A 21,704-nucleotide genomic window follows, 5' to 3' on the forward strand; every position below is an offset into this window, starting at 1 on the left:
TGCGCAATCAAAAAAAGCAGTCCGAAGATGCGTCTACACATCGGAAAAAGTCTGCAGCAAAGTAAGTGTGACCACCATTTCAGAGATTGATGAAAGCTGAATTTGGAGGACAATGCTTTCATATGGTGTTTTAGTAGCCCATGCTGCAATGGAACTTCAAAAATTGAGCCACATCATCAAAAACACCACTGAAATAAGCCATTTTTATTCTCTAATAACAAGAGCTTAGGGAATCATGAACATTGGAGGATTTTTAGTAATTTGCAAACAGCATTAGGTCAGCGGATACCCCCAGTATGCTTTATACTATGGGTATAAAGCATAGTCTTCATTCCTTAACCTTAAAAACAGGTTCACCAATTAGTCAGATGCTTGGTTCAGGAAGCACTGGCAGTTCAGCTAATGACAATGGGTCAAGGAGCACTGGCAGTTCAGCTAACCCCAATGGATCAGGAGCCATGGGTTCAGGAGACACTGGCAGTTCCTTTAACCCCAGCGGGTCAGGAGGCTTTGGTTCAGGAGGCACTGGCAGTTCATTTAACCCCAGTGGGTCAGGAGGCTTTCGCTCAGGAGGCACTGGCAGTTCATAAAACCCCAGTGGGTCAGGAAACTTTTTCTGGCTGCCATACGTAGGACTTAGGTGGAGGCTCTGGCCTTTCATGAAATTTGGTAGGATCTGGCTCCCCTGGAGAATCTGGTAGCTCTGGAGAACCTGGCAGCTCTAAAGGATCTGGCAGCTCTGACAGCTTTGGAAGATCTGGCAGGTTTGGAGGATCTGGCAGCTCTGACAGTGATGGAGGACCTGGCAGCTCTAGAGGATCTGGCAGTTTCAAATGATTTGGCAGCTCTGACAGTGATGGAGGATCTGGCAGCTCTGGAGGTTCTGGCAGCTCTAAAGGATCTGACAGATCTGACAGTGACAGAAGATCTGGCAGTTCTTAAGGATCTGGCAGCTCTGACAGTGACTGAAGATCTTGCAGCTCTGGAGGATCTGGCAGTTCTAAAGGATCTGGCAGCTCTGACAGTAACGGAGGATCTGGCAGCTCATTTAACCCAAGTGGTTCAGGAGGCTTTGGCTCAGTAGGCACTAGCAGTTCATTTAACCCCATTAGGTCAGGAGGCTTTGGCTCACAATGCATCAGCAGTTCATATAACCCCAGTGGGTCTGGAGGCCCTGCTTCAGAAGGTACTTGCAGTTCTGGGAAGTCAAACAGCTCTAGCTGCCATTCGTGGGACTTAGGTGGAGGCTCTGGCCTTTCGTGGAACTCAGGTGGCAGCTCTGGCCTTTCATGAAATTCGGTAGGATCTGGCTCCCCTGGAGAATCTGTCAGCTCTGGCAACTCTGGAGAACCTGGCAGCTCTAAAGGATCTGGCAGCTCTGACAGCTCTAGAGGATCTGGTAGATCTGGAGGATCTGGCAGCTCTAGATGATCTGGCAGTTTCAAAGGATCTGGCAGCTCTGACAGTGATGGAGGATCTGGCAGCTCTAAAGGATCTGACAGCTCTGGAGGATCTGGCAGCTCTTAAGGATCTGGCAGCTCTGACAGTGACGGAAGATCTGGCAGCTCTGGAGGATCCGGCAGTTCTAAAGGATCTGGTAGCTCTGACAGTGATGGAGGATCTGGCAGCTCTTTTATCCCAAGTGGTTCAGGAGGCTTTGGCTCAGTAGGCACTGGCAGTTCATTTAACCCCATTAGGTCAGGAGGCTTTGGTTCACAACGCACCAGCAGTTCATATAACCCCAGTGGGTCTGGAGGCCCTGGTTCAGAAGGTACTTGCAGTTCTGGGAAGTCAGAACAGCTCTAGCTGCCATTCGTGGGACTTAGATAAAAGCTTTGGCCTTTCGTGGAACTCAGGTCGCGGCTCTGGCCTTTCATGAAATTCGGTAGGATGTGGCTCCCCTGGAGAATCTGTCAGCTCTGGCAACTCTGGAGGACCTGGCAGCTCTAAAGGATCTGGCAGCTCTGACATCTCTGGAGGATCTGGCAGGTCTGGAGGATCTGGCAGCTCTGACAGTGATGGAGGATCTGGCAGCTCTAGAGGATCTGGCAGCTTTAAAGGATCTGGCAGCTCTGGAGGTTCTGGCAGCTCTAAAGGATCTGACAGCTCTGACATTCGTGGGACTTAGATAAAAGCTTTGGCCTTTCGTGGAACTCAGGTCGCGGCTCTGGCCTTTCATGAAATTCGGTAGGATGTGGCTCCCCTGGAGAATCTGTCAGCTCTGGCAACTCTGGAGGACCTGGCAGCTCTAAAGGATCTGGCAGCTCTGACATCTCTGGAGGATCTGGCAGGTCTGGAGGATCTGGCAGCTCTGACAGTGATGGAGGATCTGGCAGCTCTAGAGGATCTGGCAGCTTTAAAGGATCTGGCAGCTCTGGAGGTTCTGGCAGCTCTAAAGGATCTGACAGCTCTGACATTCGTGGGACTTAGATAAAAGCTTTGGCCTTTCGTGGAACTCAGGTCGCGGCTCTGGCCTTTCATGAAATTCGGTAGGATGTGGCTCCCCTGGAGAATCTGTCAGCTCTGGCAACTCTGGAGGACCTGGCAGCTCTAAAGGATCTGGCAGCTCTGACATCTCTGGAGGATCTGGCAGGTCTGGAGGATCTGGCAGCTCTGACAGTGATGGAGGATCTGACAGCTCTAGAGGATCTGGCAGCTTTAAAGGATCTGGCAGCTCTGGAGGTTCTGGCAGCTCTAAAGGATCTGACAGCTCTGACAGCTCTGGAGGATCTGGCAGCTCTTAAGGATCTGGCAGCTCTGACAGTGATGGAAGATCTGGCAGCTCTGACAGTGATGGAAGATCTGGCAGCTCTGAAGGATCTGGCAGTTCTAAAATATCTAGCAGCTCTGACAGCGACAGAGGATCTGGCAGCTCTTAAGAATTCGACAGTGACAGAGGATCTGGCAGCTCTGGTGGTAATGGTAATGGCAGCTCTGGCAGTAACAGCTCTGGTGGTGGCAGCAGCTCTGGCAACTTAGGTGGTGGAGGCCATTCTTGTGGGTCAGGTAATGGTGATTCAGGAACAGGAAACTGGGCAGAAACTGTGACACGGCAAGACTCAGAACAAGAAACCATTTACTGAACCAATGGTAGATTGTTGCTTACCATCTTGTGAGCAGGTAAACTAAGCCGTTTTGTGAGCGGATGGACTGGTGGCCACCATCTCGTGAGCTGAAGAACTGTAGGCAGCTATTCTATGCCGTAACTGTGTTGTAGTGCACTGATGAACTGAAGACAGGAGTATTGGTGATGCCAGCATAACAGTGGAGTGAGAAGGAAGCCCTGTTGCCAGGTCTTGCTGTCCTTTAAAGGCAGGCAGCAAACATGAGTAGGATTTTGATCACGTTCCGACACAACCTATAATCAACCAAATATCAACATCATTTGACATTATGACGTTATTGGACCCTGGCTAGTTAGTGAATTTTGGACATTGAATTTTAAATTCTGGACATGTGAATTTCGACATCACGACCTAAATCTAACCTAATATTGACTTCAAATGACGTGCCTGCTGGGTGCATTGTTGTCACAACATGGCATATTTTCTTTTTCAAGATCTGTCAAGATCTGTCTTCTTTGGCAAAAGTATGGTTACATGTAACCCAAAGCTTCCATTCAAAAAAATTTAGGAAATTTCTCCTGATTTAAAAAGAAGGAAGTAAAGCCTTATGAAATAAGCATCGTCATTCAGATTCTTTACTTGATAGATTCCTTCAGCATCTTAAGTTAAACTGGAGATCGTGTCAGCATGGGCTCTGAACAGTTTTCTCCTTGTTCTTAAGAACATGCAGTGAAGTGACCTCGACGCAAAGCACACCTGCCAAAGCCTCCACATCATCCTCAGCGTTTTGCATGCCAAACCAAAAAGACCAAACAAAAGCCTCCATTTCTGAGTAAGTACAGCGTGCAATTGTGACTTCGAGCATTTAAAAAAAAAAGACAATTTTCAGATATTCGTTACCATGAATTATTTACCAGCATCATCAGGGAAGTGAAGACTCCTCCTGAAAATGGGGTGCCAGTTGATAGCTCCTCTGCTGAAAGCCTACAAGTAAGTTTGTTTTTAATTGAATTGGAATATTAACTTTTCTCTAGAATTTACGTTTGTCTCATCTCTACTCCAAATCTCAGGTGTGTCAAAAACACAAGTGCTGTAATTCAGAAGAAGTGTTTGCTTCTGAGAACAACCTGAATGAGCATTACACCACAGGACAGAACAAAAGAGGTATATTGTTATTTTTTAAAAATATCAGTTTCACTACTCTAAATGTCAATTCCATCTGGACATTAATTACTTGTTCACTTGTTCAACAGATGTTGGTGATATCAGGTTGCTTTCTGGCAAAGAAGAGTCAGATTTGTCATCTTTCAAGTCACCAAAGTAGGTTTATTTTACATCACTCTGTTTGTTTAAACAGCAATCAGTTAGACTACAAAAGTTACAAAACAGTTCAATATTGCCTTCCCACGAGATTAATATAACAATATCAGCTGCATTTCTCTCTTATTTTGAAATTAAGGCAGTGATTTTGAAAACCTTTGAAAACAAGGGAGGAGTGATGGTATTCACATGGGGGCGGGGGTGGGGGAAAGGGGGTAGGTGGTATTCTGCATATTTTTTGCTAAATACATGTCTACAGGTCCAGTGCACAAGTTCTATCTCTGTATTGAGGCATTTGACTAACCGACTGTATGTAAACCTGCATTTTCAGAACTTGATGCATCCGAGACAAGATTTGAAAAGTAAGGTTGTAGCAAGCCTACCTACAAGTTAAGAGTTTGTCGGTTGCTTAAAACCCACATAAAAGATTGCTATAGTTCGCAGCACTCCAGCAAAATATATAGATATTTAAAAAATATTTATAAACACAAATAAATTGGTATTTATCTAACTCACAGAACCAACAAGGGTACATTTTATGGCCCTTTCACTTGAGAAGCAAGAGATGAACAACTACATTTGGGCTAATCCCCGAATGTCTGGACCCTGGTTGGAACTGATGTTTCCTATCCCCATCATATTATAGTATTTTGTGCTGGTAAACTTTCTGTTGGCTAAAAGCTGATTTATACTTCTGTGTCAAGTGATCGGCATGACCCACATCGCTTGCCTTGCGCGTAGCCATGCATACACTTATGTGTGCGGTTCTGACGCTGAATCCCTGTGTGAATGGGGCATAACAAGTTTGTGCAACTCTCGGTCCCGCGAACACTTGTCAGGGATACCAAGCCGACCAATCACAGAGCTTGCACTTTGTGTTGTTGTGACGTGCAGTTGCATCAGCGTCGGCAACAGCCACGAAGAGGGCTATGTGACCACGCAAAGGCTGCACCAGAGCATATGTGTGAACTTGATGCAGAAGTATAAATCAGCCTTAAATTAGCCTTTAGTCCTCATGCATCAATGAGCCTTTGGTGCATTAAGAGATACTATTTTCGCAGAGGGAGACCCCCAGAACTAAATATGGAATCTTAACCAAGAAGGCCCAGAGCAGTAACCTGTGCACAGGGCCTTTTCAAAGAAACTCTGAACCAGTCCCCTTGACATAACATCTTTTCCCTTATCACTGAATATCTTTCTTCAATTCATTCATTCATTCATGGTTCTTTAGCTTAGGGAGCACTTACACTAGGCTATCCAAACAATGGACGGGCTTGTTTCCCGGTTCGTTTGACAAGTGTGAGTGCTCTGAATCAGGCCCAGGCACGATCCAGTTGGCTGGCTCTGGCCCGGTTGGAAGAGGTGTGGCAAAACGCTTGTAGTTCGAAAGCAGAATGATAGGGAACAGGGGAGGGAAGACCAGCTTGCTCGAGCACGGTTCAAGCCAACTGTACCTAGTGTGAGTCTTTTATTTATCAGGGGTTTCCACAGCAGATTGAACCAACACTCAAGATCTTTATTCCTGTCTATTGCTTCTGCATCAAACATGCTAGTTGTTTGTTTACTGTCTATCGTCCTGAATGATTTTTTAGATGATCAGTGTTATACACTTTACCTGTGACTGGTCATAATGTTTTGGCTCATATTGTATGTTCTAAATGACTTATTTACGTAGTTATTATTTCAAGCACAATAAGTTTATACCTAAACTTTTGAATATATTTGTAAATATATAAAATTATTTGGTTAATTCCACATTTGTTTGTAATTATGCATATTTTGAACTGCATGGTGTAGATTTTTGCCTGTTTTGTAAAACTGAACCAATTTGGTTTGGCTTTTTTTCAATCAGGAGGCAGTTATGTACCTGCTCACCTAAAGATGAAACATTGACTCTGAGAACTGGGAAAAGACTGAGAAAAAGGTTGGCTATATCAAAACATTTCTGAATTCAGAAGTAGTGCATGTCAAAATAAAAGTCATTCTACAGTACCCAAATACAAATCTCACTTTCATATGCATGAAAACTAAGTAGAGTTTGCTTACATTTTAGTGACTTCAGATTGCCCGATGACCACAAAGAGCCTGATATCAGCTCAAGTGAGAAGGAAAGATGGAACAGTGTAAGTTAGATCTGCATTTAGCCCTACTATTTACATTAAATCAACATGATTGTCAAAAATGACTGTGCAACTCTTTTTGAATTTCTAGCAATGCGATTGTGGGGCGAATGCAAGGAATCCACAGGTCCTTCTGTCATTTGAGCCAGAGCACATGAAGGAGAAGAGGTTTTTGTATGATGGAAGATCCAATAATAAGAACGTCACCACAAACATGCCTGATCAACCTTTTGAAGTGCATGCTTCTTGGGAAGGGTGTGCTGTTGAGATAATTATAAACATTGCTAAGCATAGCACAGATGTCTTGGACTTCAGCAACAGTGCAGCAACCAGACCAAGCTGTTTTGACCATTATGTCCAAATAATTTCTTTTCTTATTGGATTTTGGCTAAAACATTCAAAGCAGGATATCATCTTGTCAGTTGGTAGATTCTCCGTACGGCTGCAAGCAAGTGATCTGTACTGTTGCCCAATCAAAGAAGACGACAAAGAGTTACGTCTTCAAGACAAAAAGCTTTCTTATGCAACATTGAGTCCATCAGAAAAATTTGCTAAAAAATATTCAGAAACAATTTGGAACTACATGGTGGGGAACCATGACAAAGTTAATTCTCTTGTACAAACCCCTCAGGATGCCATTGCAGTATGTGCCATTTTGTTCTCGGAGGTCATCAGGTATCCTAACATGCTTTTCCACAACATCCTCATGATGCTGTATTACAAATCATGGGATGACTTTTGTGACCATCATCCCATGGTAAGAGGAGGATCATGGAAACATCAGAACAATGATGTCCCTGCAAAGGTTAAAAGGATCGAAAAAAACAACCTTTTATTTTTTGCCAAGGAAATGATGAGAGGTGGAGGAGTTTTATTCCACGTTTCTGTTTCAATGCAATTAAAAATGCAAAATTATGAAACAGAAATTTAAGGAGGCTCTTTTAAGGAGAGGCTTCTGGGGTATGGGAGCTGAACACGCAGCAACCCTTGAAGTTTCACCCAAAGAGAGACTTTATAATAATAATAATAATAATAATAATGTTATTTTTATATTGCATTGTTTTTACTATGGGCGACGCGGTGGCGCAGTAGGTAGTGCTGTCGCCTCACAGCAAGAAGGTCGCTGTTTCAAGCCTTGGCTGGGTCAGTTGGCATTTCTGTGTGGAGTTTGCATGTTCTCCCCGCGTTCGCGTGGGTTTCCTCCGGGTGCTCCGGTTTCCCCCACAAATCCAAAGACATGCATTGTATTTGTATATATTTATTGATTTATTTTTATAATATTTATATATAATATTTATATAATATATATAATATAATATGTATATAATTTTGTATTAAATAAGTTTTTATATTTAAATAAATTTTATTTATTGACTATACTGAGTCTGTCATTTTGTGAGTTGTCACTGGAAGGCATGAGAGGACTAATAATATTTTGATATGACAAATAAAATGTATTGTCATGACTGTTAATTAAACAGTTGGGTAACACATTAGGTCACAATTCACAGTATTAACAAACCCTTAAATATCACTACTAGCTTTAAAAAAAGCTAATAATTTGCTGTTTATTAGTTAGTAAGGTAAAAACTGGGTAGGGCTAGGGATGCAGAATAAGATAATACGTTATAGCTACTAATGAGCGGTTAATTTATTAATAATAGGCAGGTAATAGTAGTTACTACCATGAGTTGTGACTAAAACTGAAGTGTTACCGACATTTGTTATCATGTGTATGGGTGTTTCCCAGTGATGGATTGCAGCTGGAAGGGCATTCGCTGCATAAAACATATGCTGGATAAGTTGGCGGTTCATTCTGCTGTGGCTACCCCAGATTATTAAAAGGACTAAGCCGAAAAGAAAATGAATGAAGGAATGAATAATGATATATCACGAAATCTGTATGAACCATGAAGGAAAAAAGTATCAGTACACTGTTTTTCAACTTTATTTGGTAATTCTTTCTTACTTAATATTAGGATACTGCTAAGCATACATATACAGTTTTTGCATCTTTCATTAGGATGGAAATAAACTTGCAAAGAGTTCAAGACCAATGAAATAGTGTTGTGATCACACATTGCAATGTTATTTCTGTTATATAAATGCATACCACATTTGCATTACAGAATAAAAGACTTCTCCCTGCAGTAGAGGAGGATGGAAACGGATAAATGGATCAAACATGAAATCAATAAACAAATGTTCTTCAAGCCATTTCATTGAAAATAAAGTATTTCAATAAGCTTATTTATAATGTAAAAATCATTTTTACAACACTGTTTACTTGTTAGTCAGGTCAACCAGGTACTGGTGCTGAAGTATTTGTATTTAAGAAAACCCGATGCATTAATAATTAAAGTCAATGCACTAAAGTCTGTGGCTGCGTCCGAAACCGCCTACTACTCAGTAGGTACTGCATTTGAATTTAAACATACTACTTGGCCGTTAGAAAAGTACGTTCTATGCAGTGTGAATGTGAAAAGTATGAATGGAATTCGGACGTACTACATCCGCCATTTTGTCATGGTCACATGACCTATCTGCGTCAGTTGCGTCGCTTCACTCCCATTCATGAGTTCTATCGCAGGGCATTATGGGATAGCGCAGCGTGCATGGAATGCGCACTCCAGAATCTCGCCGGAAATAGTAAGTCATCTGGGAACTTCTCGCATACTGATTGTCGAATTCTGTGAATTCGGACATTCTACTCGGCTCGCATACTGATTTTAGTGTACTATATAGTATGAAAATATGCGGTTTCGGACGCAGCCTGTGTAAACTTTTTGTCAGTGATCCTGTGTTTTTTAGCAACCTTATTTTTTTTCAAATATTTCCCAATTTAGAGAAATTTTAGATCTGAAAAAGCATACACAGCGGCCTCTGGTGGATTCATGAAAACAAAAACTGCAAAAAAAAAACATGGCTCCTGCGAAGTATTTGCAGCTCCACAAAAATGTATATAGGGCTACGTTTTTGAAAATATCTAGTAAAATATTATTTACTGTCATCATGGATCAAGGATAAAATAAAGTATTTAGAAAATATTGTTAGAAAATTGTTGTTAAAACTATTGTATTAATAAATGTGTTGAAAAAAAATCGTATTTCCATTAGACATGAATTGGGGAATAAAGATAAATGGGGGGGGGGGGGGGACTTCAACTGTATATATGTATATATATATATATATATATATGTATATATATATATATATATATATATATATATATATATATATATATATATATATATATATACATACATACATACACACACACATATTGGTCAACATTTAAGGTGGATCAAAAAAGTTTGATAGTTTTAGAGATTTAGTTTTAGGACAATGTTTCTGAAAAGTTTTAATATTGAAACACCTCATCAAATTGTATCAAAGCCTTTCATCAATGTTGTCCTAAAACTGTTCAGCAACCCCCATTTTTGTCCATTTTTGATTTGAAAAACTTTTTTGGTCCACTTACACCCATGGTTTTACTCTAAAAAGCATTGTACAGTGTGTACAGTTGAAGTTAGAATTATTAGCCACCCTTTGAATTTTTTTCTTTTTTAAATATTTCCTAAATTATGTTTAACAGAGCAAGGAAATTTCCACAGTATGTCTGATAAAATTTTTTCTTCTGGAGAAAGTCTTATTTGTTTTGTTTCCGCTAGAATTAAAGCAGTTTTAAATTTTTTAAATATCATTTCAAGGTTAAAATTATTATCCAGTTTAAGCAATTTTTGTCAACAGTCTACAGAACAAACCATCGTTATTTAATGACTTGCCTAATTACCCTATCCTGCCTAATAAACCTCATTAAACCTACCTACTTAAGCCTTTAAATGTCATTTTAAGCTGTATAGAAGTGTCTTGAAAAACATCTAGTCAAATATTATTTACTGTCATCATGGCAAAGATAAAATAAATCAGTTATTAGAAGTGAGTCATTAAAACTATTATGTTTAGAAATGTGTTGAAGAAAATCTTCTCTTCGTTAAACAGAAATTGGGGGAAAAATAAACGGGGGCTAATAATTCTGACTTCAACTGTATAGTGTGCCCACAGTCATATTGAAGTGAAAGAAACACAATAAGTGTTGACGTTAAAAATAGGTCCCAAATCCCAGTGATTTGGTGATGTAGGAGTGCAGTTTCCCCGCCCACCAAATTGATTGAATGTCTCTATAACATGTATACGCAGAGCATGTTCATTTTTTTTTGCAAAGAAACTGGGATTAAAACATGTTACAAGTCTCTGTGATCAGCTGCACACTATAATTAGTTTTATAAGTTTTAAACATTTTTAAAACAGAGCATGTTTGTAATAAAGACAGTAATATCACCATGTAATTCTTAACCGCTCTTATTACCATTGCCACATGGTGTCAGTAAATGTTAGTACTGCACTAAGCACTTTGTGCAGCCTTGTTGCAGTTGGAAACATGCTATATAAATAAATTGAACTTGAACTTGAACTATCACTGACTGCTGTTTAACTGACCAAACGCATGAGATGCAGACAACTTATCCAGCTTGCACGTTGGAGCAGTGGGTGGGGAGAAGCAGCTCGTTTGGATTTAAAGCCACAGGCTACAAAAACAGCTTCTCTGAAGCCGGACACCAAAAATGGGCAGATTCGATATAATATAATAAATTATCTGATGGATATTTTGAGCTGAAACTTTACAGGCAAATTCTGGAGACACCAAAGGCTTACAACTTCACTGTAAGAGCCAACAGTCAACTTTGTCAACTGAAATGAGTGTAGTTAACTCAAAGTTGACTGAAAGTTAATTCTACTCATTTGAACTTAGTGTTAAAGGTAATGAGTTAATTAAAAACCTCATTACTTCAACTTAAATAAAGTTCACAATACTTATATAAATTAGTTTTTTAACTCAAATTGTTTGTAGCACTGGGTTTCCTCAAATGATTTGAGTTGCCTTATTGGGTTTTACAGTACTCAGTTGGTTTGAGTTCTCTTCATTTATTAGGTTTTACTGTGCTCAAATTGCTTCATTTACTTAAATGGATTAAGTTCACAGTACTCATTAGGATTGTTTTTTTAACTTAAATGGTTTGTCGCAATTGATTTCCTCAAACGGTTTGAGTTACCCTAACTTTTGGGGTATTACAGTGTTGTAAAATGGGTAAAATAGGTGCCCTTTAAACAAGGCAGTGTGAAGACTAAATAAACCAGTACATCATGAAAACTCTTCAGAAATGTTAAATTATTGAATTAATTTGTTTAATGTTTGCATCAGCATCAGAGTTTTGGATGAACAGCCATTAAATAAAGAGACAGAAACCGCTCACATTCGGTTGTAAACTATTTAAAAATATATTTATTTGTGTTTCAGAGATGAACAAACTTCTCATGGGTTTGAAATTCCATTACAATGAAAATTTTCATTTACAATCTGGGGTTTAAATAAAACACTGTTTCTTGATGCTCACCCCAGGTCAACCGGTGGATTAGTCTCCTTGTAAGCCTCAGTTTTGGAAGTTTGAGCAGGACAGCATGTTCTGCATCTAACAATGTGCATCTTCTCTTTGAGACCATCAACACATGCTTTGATGGCACTGCGAACCGCTGCCGAGGAAAAGTAAAAAATGATGGGGTCCAAACAGGCATTCAGAGTGCTGAATAGCAGAGCAAAGTGTCGCCAACCTTCGCTATTCCGATGGATGAAACCAACCACGTGTGAGATGTTATAAGGGCTGAAGCAGATGGTGAAAACCAAGAGTGTCCCAACCGCCAACCCAATGGCTCTGAGTCTGCGACGCCGTCCCAGATGGGGCAGGTTGGAGAGGATTCGGATGAAGTTGATGTAGCAGAAGCAGCAGATGAGGAGGGGTATACAGAAAAGCAGGAGGAAAAGCTCCAGGCGAACAGGAAGCAGAATGGTCATCTGCTCTAAGGTGAAGTTATCGTAGCAGTTTCTCACATGGGGATTGAGCTGTAGCTTGCTGTAGGTGGAGTTATCGCTCGAGTCTATGTATGGGACGATGTAAACAATGCTGAGGTTTAGAGATCCCAGAAGCCAGAGGAAGCAGCAGGCGATCACAGCATTTCGTGGTCGGCGGCCCAAAGCATATCGGATTGGAAATGCGACGCCTAGATAGCGCTCTATGCTAATCGCGGTCAGAAATAAGGTGCTGGTGTAGATGGTGGAGAAGAACAGAAAACTGCTGATGGAGCACAGGTAAAAGGGAAGTCTCCAGATCATTTGGTCAACGGCCTCCTTCATCTTGAAGGGCAGGACTGCGAGGAAGATGAGGTCGGATATTGTCAGGTTTAGCAGGAGGATGTCGATGGGGGTGGGCTTGCGGTGAACTTTCCGACAGAAGGTGATGAAGGCTAGGATGTTGGCAGGGAGGCCGATCAAGAAGGTAAGGATGTAGAATGACAAGAGGAGCTGGTAGTCCAAACTGGCCATTGGTCTGAAGCTCACAGATGATCAACAGGTGGTTGAAACACTGTGTAGAGAGTTCAAAAAGGTAGTGTTATATAAAGTTAACAGGTCATGTCAATGAAGTATGAGGGCGTGTGATGATAATGGTCACCTTAAAGAGATAGTTCACCCAAAAATGAATTCATGAATGAATTATTTACTCATCCTGCATTTATTCAGAATCTATTTGTTTTTTTTGCTCTGTTAAACACAACTGAAGATATTTTAAGGAATGCTGTGTGATGGCACCCATTGACCTACATAGTTATTTTTACCTTGCTATCGACGCCAATGGATGCCATCAGTCAGAATTCCCCAAAATATCTTCTTTTGTGTTCAACTCAAGAAAGAAACTCATAAAGGTTTAAATAATAATTGCTTAATAATTCCTTAAATTTATATAGCGCTTTACTAGACACTCAAAGCGCTTTACACATTGGGGGGAATATCTCCTCATCCACCACCAGGATGATGCGATGGCAGCCATTACGCCAGATCGCACTGACCAGCTGATTGGTGGAATGATGAAGCCAATTATGATATGGGGATGGTTAGGAGGCCATAATGGACAGAGGCCAGTGGGCAAATTTGGCCAGGATCCCGGGATTAAACCCCTTCTCTTTTTTTCGAAGGACATCCTGGGATTTTTAATGACTAGAGAGTCAGAACCTTGGTTTAGCGTCTCATCCAAAATACGGCGCTCACTGTGCAGTATAGAGTTCTCAATACTGGGGCGTTAGGACCCACATGGACCGCAGGTTGACCGCCCCCTGTTGGCCTCATTAACATCACTTCCAGCAGCAAGCTAGCTTTCCCATGTGGTCTCTCATCCAGGTACTGACCAGGTGCAGCCCTGCTTTGCTTCAGTGGGCAACCATGTGAGAGTTGCAGAGAGCGAGCTACCGGTAAAACCACATGAGGGGGGCTAAATAATGAGGTATTTTTGTAGTTTTGGGAGGGCTATCCTTTTAAAAATAAAAACAGATTTTGTAACAATGTTTTTGTCCACTATTTTTCCACATTTTTAAAACTTCGGAATATAAATGGGTCAAACATGATTTTTTTCATAGTAAATAAAGTGAATTACAAAAGTGACCATTGATCTGAACCTCATAGATGGTCAACAGGTGGTAGAAACCCTGTGTAGAGAATCAAAGTTGGTGTTATAAAGGTAACGAGTCACGTCCATGAAGCCGTGTGGTTATAATGGTCAACTTAAAGGGAGAGTTCACCCAAAAATTTATTTATGAATGAATTATTTACTCATCTGCACTGTAATCCCGAATAAGTTGACAAAACTCAAAAAATTTGAGGTAATCAGTTACGTCAAATTTTTTAAGTTATGAAATTATCTATTTTAAGTAAACAGAAACATTAAGTTTTGAGTTTGTTGTACTCATGCAAGACACTTCACCTAACTTAAAATACCCAAGTTACTCAGCTTATACGTTTTAATTGCAATTAACTTAATTGTTTTAATTTTTCCAAACTTTAAATACTTAAGTTACCCAGCTCATACATTTTAATACCAATTAACTTAATTGTTTTAATTTTTCCAAACTTTAAATACTTAAGTCACCCAGCTCATACATTTTAATACCAATTAACTTAATTGTTTTAATTTTTCCAAACTTTAAATACTTAGTCACCCAGCTCATACATTTTAATACCAATTAACTTAATTGTTTTAATTTTTCCAAACTTTAAATACTTAGTCACCCAGCTCATACATTTTAATACCAATTAACTTAATTGCTTTAATTTCTTTCAACTTTAAATACTTAAATCACCCAGCTCATACATTTTGATAGCATTTTTTAAAATTAACTTCTCCATCGTCAGTTTCACAAATAAAATAAGGCATTCGTTAAAAAAATAATAAGTGCACATTCTGTGAAGTGACTCGTTTAGTGTAAACTACACAGAAACTGTATATATATATATATATATATATATATATATATATATATATATATATATATATATATATATATATCGTTGAAGTCAGAATTATTCGCCCCCATTTATTTTTCCCCCCAATTTCTGTTTGACGGAGAGCATATATATATATATATATATATATATATATATATATATATATATATATATATATATATATATATATATATTCAGTCTTGGTTGAACTATGATTCTGTCATTTACTTATTCCAAACCTGTTTAAGTTTCTTTCTTCTGTTGAACACTTAAAAGGTTATTTTTGACCAAAAAAAAAAAAAGCTGAGACCTGTAACCACCGATTTCCACAGTATTTGTTTTCCTATTAGAAAGTCAGTGGTTACAGGTTGTCAGCTTTACTTAACTTTTGTGTTCAACAGAAACAAGAAATTCAAGCAGGTTTGGGACAAGTGAAGAGTTAGTAAATGACAGAATTTTACATTTGGACAAACTATCCCTATATATAATAAAATGCACCCTTACGAATTAAAGGTAAATAAATGTTTTAAAGTTACTACCCCAGAGACAGTCTTTATTAAGTAAAAAAAAAAAAAAACAATCAACTCATTCTTTAAGGTTTCCATGCTACGAGACTTTTTATTTTCCATCATCCATGCCAAGCAAAACTTTTTGCACAAGTTCAAAGTCCTTTACTATATATTATGTGAAGAACATACATTAATCCATACAAGACAAGAAAGGTCTGGAAGTGTGCTGTGGGTGGTGTCCAATTCATTCTTCAGGACAACAGAGACCCTCAGTGAATGCAGGGCCAATAAAGCATCTTCAGTCAGCAGGATTATCAATCTAAAAATATAATTCAAGGATATTAATGTAAGGACAGTATCAAAATGACTGAGCCAATATTATATGATTCATCAACTATCTGTGATTACAAATATGTTAAGTAAAAGTTTTCAAAACTTTCATCTTTTTATTAAACATGCCTAATTGTGAAAAGAATGAATGAAGTCTTACCAGGGTGTTCCTAAAGAATCTTAAGTCACGCTCACGCAGCAAGACCAAAAGACCTCTGATAAGAGTAGTCCGTCATGAACTGACATCATGCAGTTCCTGGAAATCAAGTATAATAAATGATGAATAAATGATTTTAAATCAATTAAAAAAAAAAAAAAAAATTCAAATTATATTTTAATGTATACTTTAACACGTGACCCCAAACATACCTGCTCATCATAAGCCTTTAAAAGATTAGCCAGGGTATCTGCTGTCTTGCCAGTTTTGGATGCTGTTTGCCTTGAAATTGTCATCAAATGAAATAGGTGGTGGTCCAGTTGTGCAAAGAATTTGTGGGGAAAATTCTCATTTGTAACATGTTGGTACTCTGCAAACAGCAAAAAGAAACAAGAGAGAATTTCATAAAACAAACCCACACCACAAAATATACAATTCTAGAAAAAAATTTATTAATATTATTATTATGTTTCATTTACTTATCTATTTTTTACCTCAGATAAAAAATCAGGTGTTGATCAGATGTTGAAAGCAGGATCTTCATGTTGTAAACTGAACTCAAGGTCTAGCTGAAGTTTCACTTTCCTTGTAGTTCCTATCTGTAGTCAGCAACACCCGACCTTCAATTCTGTAAGTACACAAAGTCACAGTGTCATTTAGCTGAGAGTGGAAGTAGTACAATTGCATGATGTCTAACGTTAACCTCCAAAACGGTTAGCAATAGAGCTGATTATCATGTTAGTTGCTTTGATTTGATGAACACAGATTTAATTTAAACAGTATTGAAATTTCTAAAACTGAATAGGACGACAAAGAAATTTAAGGCCTGATTTTAAAAGCTAGAAATAACAAAACTTACCTTATTGTCTAATGATGTAAAAATATATAGACTAAAATATTTATATTTTTAAGATATAAATATATTTTAAGCTACAAAATTTGCACATCAGAAAACTATGTCTTGTTTACCACGTCTTGAATATTTTGTTTTGTTATTATTTTATTTAATAACATAATTTTGTATTAATGTGTTATAGATATGCATACTTTGTTTTTTAGGCTGTTTATATTCTCTCCAGAGTAAACATTTTAAAAAATAGATTGAAAAAAAAAAAAAAAAAACTTTTATCATACCTTTAAAATACATTTGACCTAAATGACATTTAAACTCATTTAACTGATCGCATTAATCAGGTAATCATTGATATGCAGAGATGTCGTCTTAAGCGCGAGGAAATATTAAGTGTTGATCAGTGCTGGTGATTGAGGTAAAGTTAGTTTTATATTTACACATTCAGACTTTCTCCTTAATAATATAATTTCAGAAAGGTAATTTTTGCATATTCTTAATGGTGAAATCATATTAGCAGCCAATGACTTTCAAAGTACAACATTGTTCAGTCAAAAAAAATAGTGCATTTAGTGTAATGTTGTTTTCATGTCATACTTGCATGTGATTTCAGAACGAATAGACAAAGTACCATGGTAAACAATTTATGGAGCGAGTCACAAGTTGTTACTAAATGAATGTATGAATATAAAACCAACTTTATCTCAATGTGGTAGTGTAAATTGAAGCTCTGCTCTGTACCTGCTTAGGTGAGGAGCGCAGCTTAAATGTTCTCCGTCAGGCTATCCTCATACATGGATCAGCAAGCAACAAGCTGCGTGTGACAGAGTTAAGTTTTGAGACTACGTTTTTGCGCGTCATCAGAAAATACCGTTAAGTGTTTAGGCGGAGATCATTTGAGTTATGATTAACGTTACGTTTCTTGCGCCTTTCGTTTCCGAAGTGCCTACAGATTGCAAAGATAATACCACATTCACACACTGGATGGAGTTCAGCGCAGCGCCATGACATGCGGTTGTGAGAGCGCGCGTCTCCATGACAACTTCAGCACAGGCTGAGAAATGGCATACTCGCGCCAAGATTTAAATTTTTTTGAAAAATGTAATCTGCCGATTTTAAATATTTTTGTCTTTATCACACTCTGTTAAAATTCAGAGTTAACACGTAACAACTAACGCTAACGTTGCACTGATTCTAACTTTTTAAACAGCAATATTAACGTTAGTTAGCAACAAGTGAGGCTAAACATGTTTTCTGTAATGTACGACATGTAAACGCACCCTGATTAACTCTACATTACATTGAACTGTTACTGTGATTATATTAATTAAAACATACATTTAATATTTCTTGGATTTGTAAATATTTTACTTACTGTAGTGTGAAGCGAGGCCGATCCGCCATCTTGAAAAAAACGAATGAAGCATGAGCACGTACGTGAACCTGGATGACGTCAGACGCAAAATCACTGGGCTGACAGATTTTGAGTTAATGAAACTTTAAAGAGACATTTTGTATAAATTAAACCCAGCAGAATTGTTCACCTTACTTGAAAGATTAAATTTTTTCAAACTCAAAAATAAGAAAAAGTTCTAAATACTCATCAAGGTTAATTAAGATAAACGAATTTTAATGATTTAAGTTAATAGTACTCAATTCAAATAATTAGTTACAGCATTAGGGTTTACAGTGTGGCATTAGTTTAGAACCTGGTTTATTTCTTCTGTTGAACACAATAGAAGATATTTTGAGGGATGCTGTTTGATGGAAATAATTGACCTCCATAATTATTTTTTTTCCTGCTCTCGACATCAATGGATGCCATCAACCAGAATTCTTCAAAATATTTACTTTTGTGTTCAACTGAAGAGAGAAACTCATAAAGGTTTAAAACCACACGAGGGAGGGTTAATAATGACATATTTTTAAAAATTTCTGCTTAGGCTATCCCTTTAAATATGAACCCTCAGCTTTGCTCATGCATTGTCAGAAATCTAACATTGATGGGTTTAAAAAAAAGTAACAAACTATTGTTTAAGCAAATGCAGTGAGAAATGTATTGTGAATATTTGAAAACAGATAATTATTTTATAACAGAATGTTTTTTCCTTTATATTTACACATTTAGTTTTCTGGGTTACAAAAATATAAATGGGTCACATTTATTTTTATAGAGAATAAAGTTTACAGAAGTGAATTTATATACGTGGAAAGCAAATTAAATGTTAAAAAATAGTAAAGTGTCTGCTTTAATGTTTTAAAAAACTCAAAATATGGCTTCAGCATAACAAATATAGGCTATTCAATTGAAAAAAATTAAACAACTTAATCACGACCTGTTGCTCATGTTCTTCACATTTCCTTCTTTTAAACTCTTAAAAATCTTTACAGTGGTAAAATATGTTTAATACAACAACTATTATAGTCATATTATTTAAATATTATAAAAAACATTGAATAATACTGAAATATATAAATGAAAATTGAAAATAAAACTCTGTTTAATAAAAAAATGTTTAGATTATTTTTTATATTTTACTTCATATTTTATATTGATTTCTATCTTATATCTTATGTTATCATGCAGTAATTTTGTTTCATACTTAAAAAGCACTAAAAGTGTCTTATTGTATTGTTCAAATGTCTTATTTTTCAGCAACTATTAACACATTTGTTTAACCAGCAAAAGACAAAACAACATTCCAGAAAGCTGTGAAATGCAATGTACAAAAATATGTATTGAACATTGTTATTGTTAATTTATTTTTTATGTATTGCTATTATTTGAATTTATTTATATATTTATTTATTTTGATTCCTGATATTTCAAAATTTCATAATAAGTTTTTATATAAAAAATAATAAATTTAATTTAATTTATGTATTTATTTTTAGTTTTTTGTTCTATAGTTTAAACAAAACCCAATAAATATATTTTGAAACAAATAAAAATAAAATGCACTAAAAGTTCATAAGAAAATCATAAAAAGTTCATAAAAAAGTCAAAAAAGTGCAACAAGCTGAACAAATAATTTCATTTTAAAAAGCATTACTGACCTTTACAATGCAGGAAAATTATGATCCGCAGCATTTTGCGTCTCCGGTTTCAGAAAAAGTATCTGCAAAGTCCCTTCACCTCCTCTCTAGATATTCTGAATGCATAATTAAAGTATGTGAAGGGTGCAGTGCCTCGAAACAGCGGAAATTTAATCAATTCAGAGCATAATCTGCAGCGCTGAGGCTCATCAAACAATGTCTCTTGGCAACAGCGGCTGAGAAGAGCACAGGATGTTGTCATACAGGAGTATATGATGCCCCCTAAGAACACTATCTTGTCGTATGGAAAACATAGTGCAAGATAAAAAGCAAGTGTTTGTTTTGTGTGTCTGTCTGTGGACACTTAGATGATCAGACAACTTAGATGCTGTGTTTATCTTTGTGTCTTATTAAATTAAGTTTTCAATAATAAAGTGAGCATTGACATCCATTCGGGCTAATCATTTGATAAATTTATGTGGGAGCTTTTCATTTTGTCAGGTGAAAAATTATATTGATTATATTAAATTATTATCGAAATGAAACTGTATTAATTGTAAAACAGTATAAGTATGTTATTTAAAAAGTTCATCAGTATGAGACTATTAAAACTCCGTTTTACAGCCATTTTCCTCTAGCTCATGGCTACTCATTTCTATTCCTGGAAAGTCAACTTCCTGCAAAATTTATTTTTACACCTGGCAGTAATTTTCAGGTAAACCTTGTTACCTTGGTAATTTGATTTACGTACATTTAATTACAGTCAGAAATAAACTGCAGGAAAATGAGCTCCCCGTGTACAGGAAAAAGTTGATTGCTTTATCACTATGGTTCATCAAAAATCAAAAATAAAGAAAAAAGCTCTTAACTTACTAACCTTAATGTTGTTCCACTGTTATTTTAGACAATATTGTAAGGGAAAATCTTGTTTTCTAGCATTAGCATTTTTCTATAGTCATGCAGGTTTGCAATAGTGTAAGGTATTATTTTTTTTTTTTTGCAAGTTTATTTATATAGCACATTTCATACACAGTGGCAATTCAAAGTGCTTTACATAAACAGGAATAAAAAAGACAAGTTTAGGAAAATAAAATGCAGACAATAAAAATTATTAAAAACAGATAAAAACAAATTAAAATGAGTTAAAATAGGTTATAAAAGAATGAAAAAGAAAACGAAAAACATAATAGTGCGATCTGTCGGACGCAGCACAGTGCTCATTCAGTAAAGGCACAGCTAAACAGATGTGTTTTCAGTCTTGATTTGAATGTGCCTAATGTTAGAGCACATCTGATCATTTCTGGAAGCTGATTCCAGCAGCAAGGGGCATAGTGGCTGAAGGCAGATTCACCCTGCTTAGACTGAACTCTTGGAACTTCTAGTTTATATGATCCTAAAGATCTGAGTGATCTGTTAGGTTTGTATTCAGTGAGCATATCTGTAATGTATTGAGGTCCTAGACCATTTAGTGATTTATAGACCAGTAATAATACTTTAAAATCTATTCTGAATGTAACTGGCAGCCAGTGTAGAGACCTGAGGACAGGTGTGATGTGCTCTGATTTCCTGCTTCTGGTCAGAATTCTGGCTGCAGCATTCTGGATGAGCTGCAAGTGTCTGACTGTCTTTTTGGGAAGGCCAGTGAGGAGTCCATTACAGTAATCCACCCTGCTACTGATAAAAGCATGAACAAGTTTCTCTAAATATTCACTAGAAACAAAGCATCTGATTCTTGCTATGTTTTTTGAGATGATAGTATGCTGATTTACTGACTGCTTTGACATGACTGTTGAAACTCAGATCTGACTCCAGCGTCACACCAAGATTCTTGACCTTAATTTTTGTCGTTTGACCTTTAGAGCCTAGGTACGCATTCACCTTGAGAACCTCATCTCTGTTCCCAAATGCAATGACTTCAGTTTTCTCTT

The 21,704-nt window shown here is 37.3% G+C and overlaps 2 protein-coding genes across 3 annotated transcripts; one reads left to right on the forward strand and one right to left on the reverse strand.

The window, feature by feature from the left end:
- Positions 1–3,572: 3,572 nt before the first annotated feature.
- si:dkey-211g8.8 lies at positions 3,573–7,596 on the forward strand. The gene is made up of 5 exons (NM_001328257.1): positions 3,573–4,229; positions 4,319–4,385; positions 6,238–6,309; positions 6,439–6,508; positions 6,597–7,596. The coding sequence occupies exon 5, from the start codon at positions 6,660–6,662 to the stop codon at positions 7,434–7,436; it is 777 nt and encodes a 258-aa protein (NP_001315186.1). The 5' UTR covers positions 3,573–4,229; positions 4,319–4,385; positions 6,238–6,309; positions 6,439–6,508; positions 6,597–6,659; the 3' UTR covers positions 7,437–7,596.
- A 4,225-nt stretch (positions 7,597–11,821) lies between these two features.
- si:dkey-211g8.6 lies at positions 11,822–20,007 on the reverse strand. Of its 2 annotated transcripts, XM_021468143.3 has the most exons (2): positions 19,798–20,007; positions 11,822–12,984 (listed from the first exon to the last, which is right to left on the reverse strand). In XM_021468143.3, exon 2 carries the CDS (start codon positions 12,942–12,944, stop codon positions 11,958–11,960), a length of 987 nt encoding a protein of 328 aa, XP_021323818.1. In that variant the 5' UTR covers positions 12,945–12,984; positions 19,798–20,007; the 3' UTR covers positions 11,822–11,957. The 2 variants fall into 2 exon arrangements, with proteins under 2 accessions (XP_021323818.1, NP_001076364.1); NM_001082895.1 differs by lacking the exon at positions 19,798–20,007 and having other exon boundaries at positions 11,958–12,944.
- Positions 20,008–21,704: the final 1,697 nt, after the last annotated feature.

Source organism: Danio rerio, chromosome 19 (genome assembly GCF_049306965.1).
Source record: "Danio rerio strain Tuebingen ecotype United States chromosome 19, GRCz12tu, whole genome shotgun sequence".
Lineage (NCBI taxonomy): Eukaryota > Metazoa > Chordata > Actinopteri > Cypriniformes > Danionidae > Danio > Danio rerio.

What these genes read in the sequence shown, in the direction of transcription:
- si:dkey-211g8.8 (NM_001328257.1), top strand. Translation starts at nt 6,660, where the DNA reads ATGAAGGAGAAGAGGTTTTTGTATGATGGAAGATCCAATAATAAGAAC.
- si:dkey-211g8.6 (XM_021468143.3), bottom strand. Translation starts at nt 12,944, where the DNA reads ATGGCCAGTTTGGACTACCAGCTCCTCTTGTCATTCTACATCCTTACC.